General features: G+C 45.4%; 1 protein-coding gene across 2 annotated transcripts in view; it reads right to left on the minus strand.

Annotated features, from left to right (window-relative positions):
• rft1 (RFT1 homolog) overlaps positions 1–14,974 on the minus strand; it is a 232,430-nt gene that overhangs the window by 216,440 nt on the left and 1,016 nt on the right. For both annotated transcript variants that reach the window (XM_041192171.1, XM_041192170.1), the window contains exons 3-4: positions 8,921–9,037; positions 2,750–2,939 (exon numbers count right to left, since the gene is read on the minus strand). In XM_041192171.1, the coding sequence (XP_041048105.1) occupies positions 2,750–2,939; positions 8,921–9,037 (307 nt within the window). The remainder of the gene's footprint in view (positions 1–2,749; positions 2,940–8,920; positions 9,038–14,974) is intronic.

Raw genomic sequence — 14,974 nt, forward strand, 5'->3', positions numbered from 1 at the left:
GAACCACAAACCACTGAGACTGACCCCTGTCCCAGACCCGAGGAACCACAAACCATTGAGACTGACCCCTGTCCCAGACCCACGGAACCACAAACCACTGAGAGTGACCCCTGTCCCAGACCCGCGGAACCACAAACCACTGAGACTGACCCCTGTCCCAGACCCACGGAACCACAGAGCACTGAGACTGACCCCTGTCCCAGATCTGCAAATCGGCCAAGACTGACCCCGGCCCCGGCCCCATACACAAGAACAAGAACAAAGGAGATAGGAGCAGGAATAGAACACACCGACTGTTGACCCTGCTCCGCCATATCCTTCCTTAAGTCTAGGAACATAGAAGATAGGAGTAGGCATTCAGCCCATTGAAGCTGCTCTGCCATTCAAACAGTTATGCTGATCACCTAACTCTACATCATTTTTCCCCACTATCTCCATATCCTTTGATGTCATTGGTATCCAGAAATCCATTGATTTCTGTCTTGAATATGCTTTCACAACCCTTAAATATGGAGAGCAAAACTGCACACAGTATTCCAGATGTGGTCTCACCAAAACCCTGTTCAACTGTAAGAAGACTCCTTTACTCTAGTACTTTAATCCCTTTGCAACAAAGACCAACATGTCATTTGCATGCCTAATTGTTTGCTACACCTGCATGCTCGCTGTGTTCCTCATACAAATACACCCAAGTCTCTTGGAACATCAACATTTACAAGTTTCACACCTTTTTAAAAATATCCTGCTTTTCTATTCTTAGGACCAAACTGAATAACCTCACACAACCCATTATACTCCCTCTTGTTGCCCACTCACTTAACCTGTCTATTTCTAATTGCAGCCTCTCTGCGTCCTCATCACAGCTTACATTTCCACCTAGCTTTGTATCCTCAGTAAAATTAAGATACATTACTCTGTCTCTTTGTCTAAGTCACAAAGTCATTAATATAAATTGTAAATAGCTGAGGCCCCAGCACTTGCAATACTCCACTATTCACTGCCTACCAACATCAAAATGCCCCATTTACCCCTACTTTCTGTTTCCTGTCTGTTAACCAACCCTCTAACTATGCTAATATATCAATCCCAACTCCATGAGGCCTTATCTTGTGCATTAATCTTTTATATGGCACCTTATCGAATGCTTTCTGGAAATCCAAATATACTACATCTAATGATTCCCCTTTATCTACACGACAAGTTACATCCTCAAAAAGATCGAATAACTTTGTCAAACTTTCTCTTTCGTAAAACTATGCTGCCTTGTTCTAACCGTACTACGCTTTTCTAAGTGCATTGTTAAGGCTTCCTTAATAATAGATTCCAGCACTTTCCCAATTACTGATGTCAGGCTTACTGGCCTGTATTTACATGTTTTCTCTCTCCCTCCTTTCTTGAATAGCGGTGTTACATTTGCTAAATTCTAAACTGCCGGGAACATTCCAGAACCTAGGAAATTTTGGAAAATCAGAGCCTGCGCATCCACTATCTCTGCAGCTATCTCTTTTCGAACACTAAGGGATAGGCCTTTAGATCCAAGAATATGTTAGATTTTAGTCACTTGAATTTCTCCAGTATTTTTTCTCTGCTGATGCTAATTACCCTGATTTCCTTACTCTTATTAGCCCTTAGTTTAATCTCTATTCCTGATATGTAACTTGTGTCTTCCACTGTAAAGATAGACAAAAATATTTGGCCGGGATTTTCTGGCCCCGTGGAGACGTGACCAGCGGGGGAGATTCGGCGACCCAGCCAAAAGTCCATTGACTTTCGGCGGGACTGGACATTCCCGGCGGCAGGTGAGGCTGGAAAATCCTGCCTTTTGTTCAATGTCTGTGCCATTTCCTCATTCCCCATGATAATTTCTACTGTCTCTGCTACTAAGGGACTAAAATTTACTTTGGCTCCTCTTTCTTTTTGCATACTTGTAAAAGTTGGTGAGCTCAGGGAACTGACACCTACCCAACTCAGATCCGAGGTCAGGGAACTAACCACCCCCCCCCCCCCCCCACCACCCAACCCCGACCCACCACCCCCAATCCAGACCAGAAGTCAAAGAACTCACCACCACCCCACCTCCCCAACCAACCCAGACTGGAGATCAATCTTAACACAACTAGAGTTTGATAATGCAACACAAGGGAAATATTCCCAGGAACACCTCCCGATTTACCGTACGGTCGGTCTGCCTCCTGGGGAGGTAACTGAAGCAGTCAAAAACTAGAGAATGCAAATGAAATGCATCTAGATGCATGGAATAGAACCAACTCCAAAGATGGTGGGTCAATGATTTCCTGATCAACTGGCCAATGGTTCTCATTGACCATCTAAGGTCTGTGCAGTTGTGGAAGTGTTCTCAATTTTGTCTCAGGACCATTACATTAGCAAAGTGAATAAATCAGCCACAGTTTCTGCTCTTTATCGCTGTCCAGTGATCCCTGGGTCAGAGAGAGGGAAGATCAGCAAAGCTTCCTGCTCCCTGATCCAATAACCCCTTTGGGTGTGGATATTCTGTCAGGCAGGATTAGTCTTAGCTGTGATGCCACCCAGGGTAGAATAGGCTGCCAATGTTCATTGTCTAGCATCACACAAGACCAGCAACCATATGGGCAGAGCAGTGAAGATGTCAGTGCCTCAGGATCTAGACCCTGATAAGTGTCGGCAACTTCAGGAGAATCAAGGGAAAAAGAGTGATGAAAACAAAAGGTTTTAAGATCAACAAGTCAGTCGCCTTTTACACATCACTCACCTTTAGCTTCACCAACATATGCACCTGCGCCAGGATCCACAGTGGCTCCGAGAGGAGTTCCACTACAGCAGAGAGACCAAATGCCACCACTCCAACCTCATAATGAGGTATAAGAGCTGGGTCTGGAACCGTCACCAACCGAAGCCAGATCCTGCCCAACAGCAAGGTCCAGAACACCCCCAAAGGAACACTGAAATAAAGAGCTTGCAAAGAATCATTACTATAAACTACAAATGCATTGGGACTGGGTGGTGCAGTGGGTTAGAACACTGATACTCAGTCCCACCCCAATCTGAGGTGCTGTATGATTTCAGGTTGTGAAATAGAAACATAGAAACTAAGAGCAGGAGTAGGCCATTCGACCCTTCGAGCTTGCTCCGCCATTCATAATGATCATGGCTGACCATCCAACTCAACAGTCTGTTCCTGCTTTCTCCCCATATCCTTTGATCCCTTTCGCCCCAAGAGCTCCATCTTGAAAGCACACAATGTTTTGGTCTCAACTACTTTCTGTGGTAACGAATTCCACAGGCTCACCACTCTCTGGGTGAAGAAATTTCTCCTCATCTCAGTCCTAAATGGTCTACCCCGTATCCTCAGACTGTGACCCCTGGTTCTGGACTCCCCCACCATCAGGAACATCCTTCCTGCGTCTACCCTGTCTAGTCCTGTTAGAATTTTATAGATTTCTATGAGATCCCCCCTCATTCTTCTGAACTCCAGTGAATATAATCCTAATCGACTCAATCTCTCCTCATATCTGACATATCCCGCCATCCCAGGAATTAGTCTGGTAAACCTTCACTGCACTCCCTCAATAGCAAGTACATCTTTCCTCAGATAAGGAGACCAAAACTGCACACAATATTCCAGGTGTGGTCTCATCAAGGCCCTGTACAATTGCAGCAAGACATCTCTGCTCCTGTACTCGAATCCTCTGGCTATGAAGGCCAACATACCATTTGCCTTCTTTACTGCCTGCTGCACCTGCACTTTCAGCGATTGGTGTACAAGGACATCCAGGTCTCATTGCACATTCCCCTCTCTCAATTTATAGCCATTCAGATAATAACCTGCCTTCCTGTTTTTGCTACCAAAATGGATAACCTCACATTTATCCACATTATATTGCATCTGCCATGCATTTGTCCACTCACTCAGCTTGTCCAAATCACACTGAAGCATCTCTGCATCCACCTCACAGCTCACCCTCCCACCCAGCTTTGTGTCATCTGCAAATTTGGAGATATTATATTTAATTCCCTCATCTAAATCATTAATAAAGATTGCGAATAACTGGGGTCCCAACATCGATCCCTGCGGTACCCCACTAGTCACTGCCTGCCATTCGGAAAAAGACCCATTTATTCCTACTCTTTGTTTCCTGTCTGCCAACCAGTTTTTTATCCATCTCAATACACAACCCCCAATCCCGTGCACTTTAATTTTACACTCCAAATGAACTTGAGAACTCTTCTCATTCCTTATGCAATGTGTCCAGTAGACAAAAATTGCTTAGCATTTGGCATTTTATTGGTCTTGTTGTTTGGTCTTAATCTGGTTTTATTGGTCATTACTGCAACACATACATACTAAACTATGCAATATTGGGGCAAGTAATTGGGGCAATGGCAGGGCAACCATGGTCAGAGGTCATACTCAACACTTTCTGGAGTATAAAGTCTCTGAACACAGCAAAGCTTTGGGTTTCTGATATCTTGCTGTTCTAACTCTGCACAGAATGAGTTACAGTACAAGGTTTCAGTCCCAGTGAATTGCAGTGTTTCAGTGCCAAAGCAAATGTGGAGCCTGATTTCAACAGCAAGTGGAACCTGCTAAAGCCTGGCACAGAAAGAGAGAATTATGGAGTTACAGCAGGCAGCTCCCCTATACTCTCATTCCCACTCTCATCCTCACACTTCCTCATTACGATATCCCCCTTTCCCCACATTACTCTATGGCTCTATGACAGAGACACCCAACCACCACCCGCTACCCACACACCCTATTCCCATCCCAAACAGTCAACCCTCGCCCTACCGCTCATCTTCACCCTCACCCCGCTTCTTACATTCATCCTTCCCCCTACCCGTGCCATCTTTTAACTTGTCTTACACCAGCAAAGTTTGAACTCACAACAAGTGCGTTTTGTGTGTTTGCAGCAGGCGATGGAAGGAACAGATTTCTTTTCACCACTGACATAGGTTTTGAAAGAACATTAAACACCCAACAACACTGTCTGCGACAGCTGGAGAACTCAGCAGGCCTGACAGCATCTGCGGAGAGAGAAGAACAAAGTTAAAGTTTGTGTCCGTATGACCCTTCTTTGGAGCTGATGAGAAGTGGAAATGTGATGGAATTTATACTGTTTAAGGGGGATGGGGCAGGTGGAGCTGGATAGAAGGCCAGCGATAGGTGGGGTAAAGGAGGGATTGACAAAGATGTCGTGAATGAAAGGACAAAGGGATTGTTAATGGTCATGGTTAGTGCTAAAATAGGTGCGAATGGTGGCGTAAAGGTAAGGAAGCAGAATGTGATTATAGCAGAACAAGGGTAGCATTGTGTGAAAGAACAACATGGAACAAGTGGCAGGTGGCCCTATAGGGGGTGGGGTGGGGGGAGGGGACAGTGCTGGGGGGAAAAAAGGGTAGAAAATAGGATAAATAAGGGGATAAAACTGGGGAGAAATGAATAAAAAATAAGAATAAAACAAGTGGATAAAAAATAAAAATGAATGTAGAAGAAAGGAGATAAAAAGGGGCGAGGATGGAGGAGAGAGTTCATGGTCTGAAGTTGTTGAACTCAGTGTTAAGTCCTGAAGGCTGTAAAATGCCTAATCGGAAGATGAGGTGCTGTTCCTCCAATTTGCGTTGGGCTTCACTGGAACATTGCAGCAGGCCAAGGACAGACATGAGAGCAGGGTGGAGTGTTGAAATGGCAAGCGACAGGAAGGTCTGGGTCATGCTTGCGGACAGACCGGAGGTGCTCTGCAAGTGGTCATCCAGACTGCATTTGGTCTCCCCGATGTAGAGGAGACCACATTGGGAGCAGTGGACGCAGTAGGCCAAATTGAAGCAGGTGCAAATGAAGTGCTGCTTCACCTGAAAGGAGCGTTTGGGGCCTTGGTCAGTGAGGAGGGAGGAGGTAAAGGGGCAGGTGTTGCACCTTCTGCGATTGCATGGGAAGGTGCCATGGGAGGGGGGTGAGGTGTTGGGGGTGATGGAGGAGTGGATCAGGGTGCCCTGGAGGGAGCGGTCCCTACAGAATGCTGACAGGGGTAGGGAGGGGGCTGAAGGGAAGATGTGTTTGGTGGTGGCATCTTGCTGGAGTTGGCGGAAATGGCGGAGGATGATCCATTGAAAGCGGAGGCTGGTGGGGTGAAAAGTGAGGACAAGGGAGACTCTATTTTGGTTTAGGGAGGGAGTGGAAGTTGTGAGGGCAGAGGCGCGAGAGATGGGTCGGACATGGCTGAGGGCCCTGTCAACTGCAGTGGGGGGGGGGAGAACCTCGGTTAAGGAAGAAAGACATGCCAGAAGCGCCGTTTTGGAAAGTGAAATCATCAGAACAGATGCGATGGAAGCGAAGGAACTGAAAGAATGGGACGGAATCCCTACAGGAAGCAGGGTGTGAGGAGCTGTAGTCGAGGTAGCTGTGGGAGTCGGTGGGCTTGTAATGAATATTGGTGGACAGTCTATCACCAGAAATGGAGACAAAGAGATCAAGGAAGGGAAGGGAAGTGTCGGAGATGGACCATGTGAAGGTGATAGACGGTGGAAATTGGAAGCAAAATTGATAAATTTTTGCCAGATCCAGACGAGAGCATGAAACGGCACCAAAACGGTCATCAATGTACCGAAAACAGAGTTGTGGGAGGGGGCCTGAGCAGGACTGGAACAAGGAATGTTCCACATATCCCATAAAGCAACAGGGATAACTGGGACACATGTGGGTACCCATAGCCACATCTTTTATTTGCAGGAAGTTAGACAAGTTTAGGGAGAAATTGTTCACTGAGAGAACATGTTCAGCCAGATGGAAGAGAGTGATGGTGGATGGGGTTTTTTCGGGACACTTCTTCCTACTTCCCCCAAACCATGACCCCACCACCGAACATCAAACCATTGTTTCCAGGACTGCAACTGGCCTCATCTCCTCTGGAGATCTTCCCTCCACAGCTTCCAACCTCATAGTCTCCAATCTCCGGACAGCCCACTTCTAAATCCTTCCCAAACTTCACAAACAGGATTGTCCCGGTAGACCAATTGTGTCAGCCTGTTCCTGCCCCATGCAACTCATTTCTTTCTATCTTGACTCCGTTCTCTCTCCTCTTGTCCAGTCTCTTCCCACCTACATCCATGATTCCTCTGATGTCCTACGTCATATCAACAATTTTCAGTTCCCTGGCCCCAACCACCTCCTCTTCACCATGGACGTCCAATCCCTCTACACCTCCATCCCCCACCAAGATGGTCTGAGGGCTCTCCGCTTCTTCCTTGAACAAAGGTCCAAATAATCACATCCACTATCACTCTCTTCCGCCTGGCTGAACTTGTTCTTTCACTGAATTTCTCCCTAAACTTGTCTCACTTCCTCCAAATAAAAGGTGTGGCTATGGGTACCCACATGGGTCCCAGTTATGCCTGTCTTTTTATGGGGTATGTGGAACATTCCTCTCCCACAACTCTTTCTCCGGTACATCTTTGACTGTTTGGGTGCCACTTCATGCTCTCGTCTGGACCTCAAAAAATGTATCAATTTTGCTTCCAATTTCCAACCCTCCATCACCTTCACATGGTCCATCTCTGACACTTTCCTTCCCTTCCTTAACCTCTCTGTCTCAATTTCTGGTGATAGACTCTCCACCAGTATTTATTCATTTTTATTCCCTTTCTTCCACATGCATTTTTATTTTTTTACCCACTTGTTATATTTTTATTCATTTATCCCCAGTTTTATCCCCTGTTATCTTCTATCCAGTTCCACCTGCCCCACCCCCCTTAAAAAGTATAGATTTCATCACATTCCCACTTCTCTTCAGCTCTGAAGAAGGGTCATACGGACTTGAAACATTAACTTTGTTTTTCTCTCTCCACAGATGCTGATGACACAAAGAAAGGTAGGATAGTAAGATGTGAAGAAGACAACAAAGGAATATAGATAGGATAAGTGAGTGGGCAAAGACCTGGCAAATGCTGTATAATGTATGAAGTTGTCCATTTTGGCAGGAAAAATAAAATTATCTAAATGGTGAGCGATTACAGAGATCAGATTTTTTAAAATTCATTCATGGGATGTGGGCATCACTGGCTAGGCCAGCATTAATTGCCCATCCCTAAATGCCCTTGTTCAGAGGGCATTTAAGAGTCAACCATGTTGCTGTGGGATCTACGGGTCCTAGTGCATGAATCATAAAAGGCTAGTATGCAGGTACAGTAAGTAATTAGGCAAGCTAATAGAATGTTTTTGTTTATTGCAAGGGGAACTGAATACATAAGTAGGGAGGTTACGCTTCAGCTATACAGGACATTGTTGAGATCACATCTGGAGAACTGTGTACAATATTGGTCTCCTTATTTAAGGAAGGATGTAAATGCATTGGAAGCAGTTCAGAGAAGGTTTACCAGACTAATACCTGGAATGGGTGGGTTGTCTTATGAGGAAAGGTTGGACAGGTTAGGCTTGTATCCACTGGAGTTTAGAAGAGCAAGAGACGACTTAATCAAAACATGGAAGATCCTGAGGGGTCTTGACAGGGTGGATGTGGAGAGGGTGTTTCCTCTTGTGGGAGAATCTAGTAACAGGGATCACTGTTTAAAAATAAGTGGTTGCTATTTAGAATAAAGAGGAGACATTTTTTCTCTCAGGGGGTTGTCTTTGGAACTCTCTTTCTCAAGGAGGCAGAGTCTTTGAATATTTCAAAGCAGAAGTAGCGGTAAGCGGGTGGGGGTCAAAGATTATCGGGAATAGGCAGGAATGTGAAGTTGAGGTTACAATCAGATCAGGCATGATCTCATTGAATGGTGGAGCAGGCTTGAAGAGCCTACTCCTGCTCCTAATTCGTATGTATGTATGTTGAGGGGATAATTGATCACTAACAGTAAATGAGGGGATAATTGATCACTAACAGTAAAGGACACACCCTGGTATCACTGAGACCCGCTGGATACTCACGTCAACCAGAGCAGGTTTATAAACTGGGCCCATTTCTGTTCTGCACCAACATTCAAGCAGGCTTTCCGAAAAGCTTCTCGTGAGAGGAAAAGAACTGTAGAATACAGCAGCGTGAGCCTGGATGGAGAGACCAGCAGCAGTTACCCAATTACAAGGTTGACTTACAGTCAAATGTAAAGTTCTGGAAAAGTACAACATGCATACACCTTGAATTTTATTCTATCAGGATTGAAGAGAATGGTACCTGGACTCATAGAATCATTGAATGATGCAACACGGAAGAAGACCATTCAGCTCATCATGCCTGTGCCAGCTCTTTGAAAGACTTGCTCAATTAACCCTGTTTCACTGTACTTGCCACACAGCCCTATAATTATTTGTTCCCTTCAAAAATTTGCCCAATTCCCTTTTGAAAGTTAATATGAATCTACTTTCAGATAGTACTTTTTTGTTTGTTGCTGAAAAGACATGTTGTTGAAGTTTTTTTCTTGCAATTTGCAAGAATACCAAACATAAATGAAACAATAATTTATACTTTATGAGAAGAGTGATTAGTTGGCAAGTGGACTGATTAGTAGAGGTGTTGCCATTGAGAATGCACCAGTTAACTGATGACTGGCAGTTAACTGCCAAGCTTTGTTTGAATTCAAACCAGGCAAGTTGACTCTGATTGATCATGGCATTGCCCCGGGGAATGAATCAGAGAATGGCTGTCGCCTATTTTGTTTAGCTAAAAAAGGCGCGGTGTGTGTAAATGTTCTTACTATCTGCAAAGATCCCATTTGCTGAACAATCCTGGATGTGCTAAGAATTACACTGACAACCAATTCAAGATTATCAGTCAGGCTTGAAATGTGGCACGTGCTAGAAGCTACATATGTTAATACACAGGGCCATGTTCTTTGCAGAAATTGCACCTTTAATCCTATGAGCTCCAATTTTTCTCACAAGTCCATAATGACATAATGACATAAGAAGTAGGAGCAGGAGCAGGAGTAGGAGTAGGCCTTTTGGCCCCTTGACACTGCGCCACCAGTCAACAATATCATGACTGAACTGATTATGGCCTTAACTCCATTTTGCTGCCTGTCCCCTATAACTTGTGTCAATAAAAAATCTGCCAAACTCAGCCTTGAATGTATTCAGTGATCCAGCCTCCACTGCTCTAAATGGACTGTAGCAACTCAATAGGCGGCTCACCACCACCTATTCAAGGGCAATTAAGGATGGGCAATAATTACTGGCCCAGCCAGTGGCACCCAAATCCCCAAGAAAGACTAAGCAAGAAAGAGAATTCAGAAGACTAACAACCTTCAGAGAAGAAATTTCTCCTCTGTCTTAAATCAGAGACCTTTACTTTGAACCCGTGCCCCCTAGTTCTAGATTCATCCAAGGGAAACATCCTCTCAGCATCGATCATCGGTAAAAAGGAGGAACATGCGGCCCATTGAGCCTGCTCCGCCATTCAACTAGTTCATGGCTGATCATCTACTTCGACACCATTTTACTGCGCTGACCCCATATACCTTGATGTCATTAGTATCCATAAAACTATTGATTTCAGTTTTGAACATGATGGAGCTTCCACAGGACCCTGGGGTAGAGAATTCCAAAGATTCAGTACCCTCTTGAGTGAAGAAATTGCTCCTCATCTCAGTCCTAAATGGCCTGCCACTTATTCTGAGACTATATCCTCTGGTTCTAGACTCACCAGCCAGGGAAAATATCTATCTAACCCTTCAGAATCTTATACGTTTCAACAGGATCACTACTCATTCTTCTAAAGTATAGGCTCAACCTGCCTCATAAGACAACACTTTCACCCCAGGAATCAATCTGTTTACCAGAACTCAAACCAGTTGATGAAGTCAAAACTAAGACACAGAAGCTTTCCATACTGAGACAGTTTATTGGCTTTGTCCAGTGTGAACACTCCTCACCCACACCCAGTGTCCCAGCTTTCCCCTATTTATATGTGTTCAAATACCCATTACCTGTTTCCTTTAACAATGTAACTGACAATAACAAACCTAACAATGTAATTGACAAGATATTGACACAACCTAGTGAACCTGCTTTAGACTGCCTCCACTACTATGTATCCCTCCTTAAATAAGGGGACGAAAACTATATGCCCTGTACAGTTTAACAAGATTTCCTTGCTTTTATACTCCAGCCTTGTCAAAAGCCTTACTGAAGTCCACGTAGACTACATCAATTGTGCTAACTTCATCTCCACAACTAGTCACTGCCTCGAAAAATACAATCAATTTGTTAGACATGATCTCCCCCTGACAAAGACATGCTGACTATCCCTGATTAATTCCTGCCTCTCCTAGTGGAAATTAATTCTGTCCCTCAGAATTTTTTCCAATAGTTTCCCTACCACTGATGTTAGACTCACTGGCCTGTAATTACCTGGTTTATCCCTACTAATTTCTTAAATAATGGTACCACATTTGCTGTCCTCCAGTCCTCTGGCACCTCTCCTGTGGCCAAAGAGGATTTGAAAATTAGTGTCAGCATCCCTGCAATCTCCTCCCTTGCCTCACGTAGCAACCTGGTATACATCTCATCTGGGCCTGGGGATTTATCCACTTTTAAGCCCACTAAAACCGCTAATACCTCCTCCCTTTCAATGCTAAGTATATCACAGTCCCCCTCCCTGATTTCTACACCAACATCATCCTTCTCCACAGTGAACACAGATGAGAAGTAATCTTTCAAAACCTCACTTACGTCCTCCGGCTCCTCACAGATTGCCACTTTGGTCCCTAAAGGGCCCTACACTTTCCCTGGTTATCCTCTTGCCCCTAATATACTTATAAGATGCCTTGGGATTTTCCTTTATCGTGCCCGCCAGTGTTTCTTCATGCCCCTTCTTTGCTCTCCTAATTACTTTTTTAAGTATCCCCCTAGCCTTTCTATACACCTCTAGGGCTTCTGCTGTTTTCAGCCCTCTGTATCCGCCATAAGCCTCCTTTTTTTCCTTTATCCAATCCTCCAAATCACTTGACACCCAGGGTTCCCTGGACTTGTTGATCCCACCCTTCACCTTTACGGGAACATGTTGGCCATGGACTCTCACTATTTCCTTTTTGAATGACTCCCACTGGTCTGATGTTGACTTTCCTACAAGTAGCTGCTCCCAGTACACTTTGGCCAGATTTGGTCTTATCATATTGAAATTGGCCTTCCCCCAATTCAGGACATTTATTTCTGGTCCATCTTTGTCCTTTTCCATAACTACATTAAATCTTACAGAGTTATGGTCACTATCCCCGAAATGCTCCCCCACTGACACTTCTACCACTGGCCTGGCTTCACTCCCTAAGATTAGGTCCAGTACCGCCCCTTCTCTAGGAGGACGTTCTATGTACCGGCTCAAAAAGCTCTCCTGGATGCACTTTAAGAATTCTGCCCCCTTTAAGCCTTTCACACTAAGACAATCCCAGTTAAGATTAGGGAAGTTGAAATCCCCTACTATTATTACCCTATTATTTTTACACTTCTCTGAGATTTGCCTACATATCTGCTCCTCTAACATCCGCTGACTGTTTGGAGGCCTATAGTACACTCTCAGCAAAGTGATTGCCCCCTTTTTGTTTTTAAGTTCTACCCATATGGCCTCATTTGAGGAACCTTCTAAGATACCATCCCTCAAGTTATTGACTTCTTGATCAATAGTGCAATGCCACCTCCTCTTCTACTCGCCCCCCCAACCCCCGGACACGCCTGAAGATTCTATGTCCTAGAATATTGAGCTGCCAGACCTTCCCTCAACCATGTCTCTGTGATTGCAACAATATCATATTCCCATCTGTTAATCAACACCCTCAGTTCATCTGCCTTACTTGTGATGCTGTGGACCTCCAGAGGAGGCCGAGATGGATCATCCACTCGGCACTCCTGTCTGAAGGTTGTAGCAAATGCTTTAGCCTTATCTTTTGCACTTATGTGCTGGGCTCCCCATCATTGAGGATGGGGATATTTGTGGAGCCTCCTCCTCCACTTAATTGTTTAATTGTCCGCCACCATTCACGGCTGTTTGTGGCAGGACTGCAGAGCTTAGATCTGATCTGTTGGTTGTGGGATCACCTAGCCCTGTCTATCACTTGCTGCTTATGCTGTTTGACACGCAAGTAGTCATGTGTTGTAGCTTCACCAGATTGACACCTCATTTTTAGACATCCCTGATGCTGCTCCTGGCATGCCCTCCTGCACTCTTCATTGAACCAGGGCTGGTCCCATGGCTTGATGGTAATGGTAGAGTGGGGGATATGCCATGAGGTTACAGATTGTGTTCCAGTACATTTCTGCTGCTGCTGATGGCCCACAGCACCTCATAGATGCCCAGTCTTGAGTTACCAGATATGTTCGAACTCTATCCCAAATTAGCACGTGGTAGTGCCGCACAACACGATGGAGGGTATCCTCAATATGAAGGGACTTTGTCTCCACAACGACTGTGCGGTGGTCGCTCTTACCGATACTGTCATAGACAGATGCATCTGTGGCAGACAGGTTGGTGAGGATGAGTCTTGTTGTCGCTGACCCAGTCTAGCAGCTATGTCCTTTAGGACTTGGACAGCTCAGTCAGTAGTGGTGCTACCGAGTCACTCTTGGTGATGGACATTGAAGTCCCCCACCCAGAGTACATTCTGCGCCTTTGCCACCCTCAGTACTTCCTCCAAGTGGTGTTCAACATGGAGGAGCACTGATTCATCAGCTGAGGGGGGACAGTACATGGTAATCAGCAGGAAATTTTCTTGCCTATGTTTGACCTGATGTCATGAGACTTCATGGGGTCCAGGGTCAATGTTGAGGACTCCTAGGGCAACTCCCTCCTGACTGTATACCACTGGGCCTCCACCTCTGCTGGGTCTGTCCTGCTGGTGGCACAGGACATACCCAGGGATGGTGACGGTGGAGCCTGGGACATTATCTGTAAGATATGATTCTGTGAGGATGACTATGTCAGGCTGTTGCCAGACTAGTCCGTGAGACAGCTCTCCCAATTTTGGCACTAGCCCCCAAATGTTAGTAAGGAGGACTATGCAGGGTAGACAGGGCTGAGTTTCCCGTTCCCGTTTCTGGTGCTTAGGTTAATGCCGGGCGGTCTGTCCGGTTTCATTCCTTTTTTGAGACTTTGCACTGCTTTGATACTTCTGAGTGGCTTGCTAGGGCATTTAAGAGTCAACCACAAAGCTGTGGGTCTGCAGTCACATGCAGCCAGACCAGTTAAGGACGGCAGATTTTCTTCCCTAAAGGACATTAGTGAACCAGATGGGTTTTAACAACAATCGACAATGGTTTCATGGTCATCAGTGGACTTTTAATTCCAGATTTTTATTGAATTCAAATTCCACCATCTGCTGTGGTGGGATTCAAACCCGGGTCCCCAGAGCATTACCCTGGATTACCAGTCCAACGACAATACCACTACGCCATCACCTTCCTTTGAGAGTGCTAGCTCGGTGCAGGGGCGGCCTTTAAATATGGTGCCAGGATGACTGAAGGCCTGCGGTGATGGCAGGGCTTGCGAATCAGAGGCCGCCCCACCAGTGATCCGGCATGCTTCCGGGGAACGCATTATTAAGGAGGCGGGACGCATCAGGACAGGTACAATACGGCTCAAAAACCCACCATTTCCAGTGGATAAAACGTCCTTTTCACCAACAGCTACTGCACTTTGTGCAAATATGGGACGATTCTGGCCCAAGTCAATTGTATTTAAGAACTGGTCGATAGTTGCTGGATTTGTCCCTCTCCTGTTTTTGAAACTGAGATATAACATTTGTTATCCTGGAGTCCTCATCATTTATTGGAACTGGAGAGGATGGTACATGGAGATAGGACGTAGTGGGATAGGTGAGCACTGACCTAATAGTCCTTTCTCACAAGTTTCTGCTAATAAACTCCTTTGTGTTTGTGTAAATCAACAGAATTTTACATCCTAGAAAAACAAAACCTTGTTAATTATTCTTTCACGGGATGTGGGCATCGCTGGCTGGGCCAGCATTTATTGCCCATCCCTAATCGCCCTTGAGAAGG

The sequence above is a fragment of the Carcharodon carcharias genome, chromosome 7, assembly GCF_017639515.1.
Source record: "Carcharodon carcharias isolate sCarCar2 chromosome 7, sCarCar2.pri, whole genome shotgun sequence".
In the NCBI taxonomy this organism is placed as follows: domain Eukaryota; kingdom Metazoa; phylum Chordata; class Chondrichthyes; order Lamniformes; family Lamnidae; genus Carcharodon; species Carcharodon carcharias.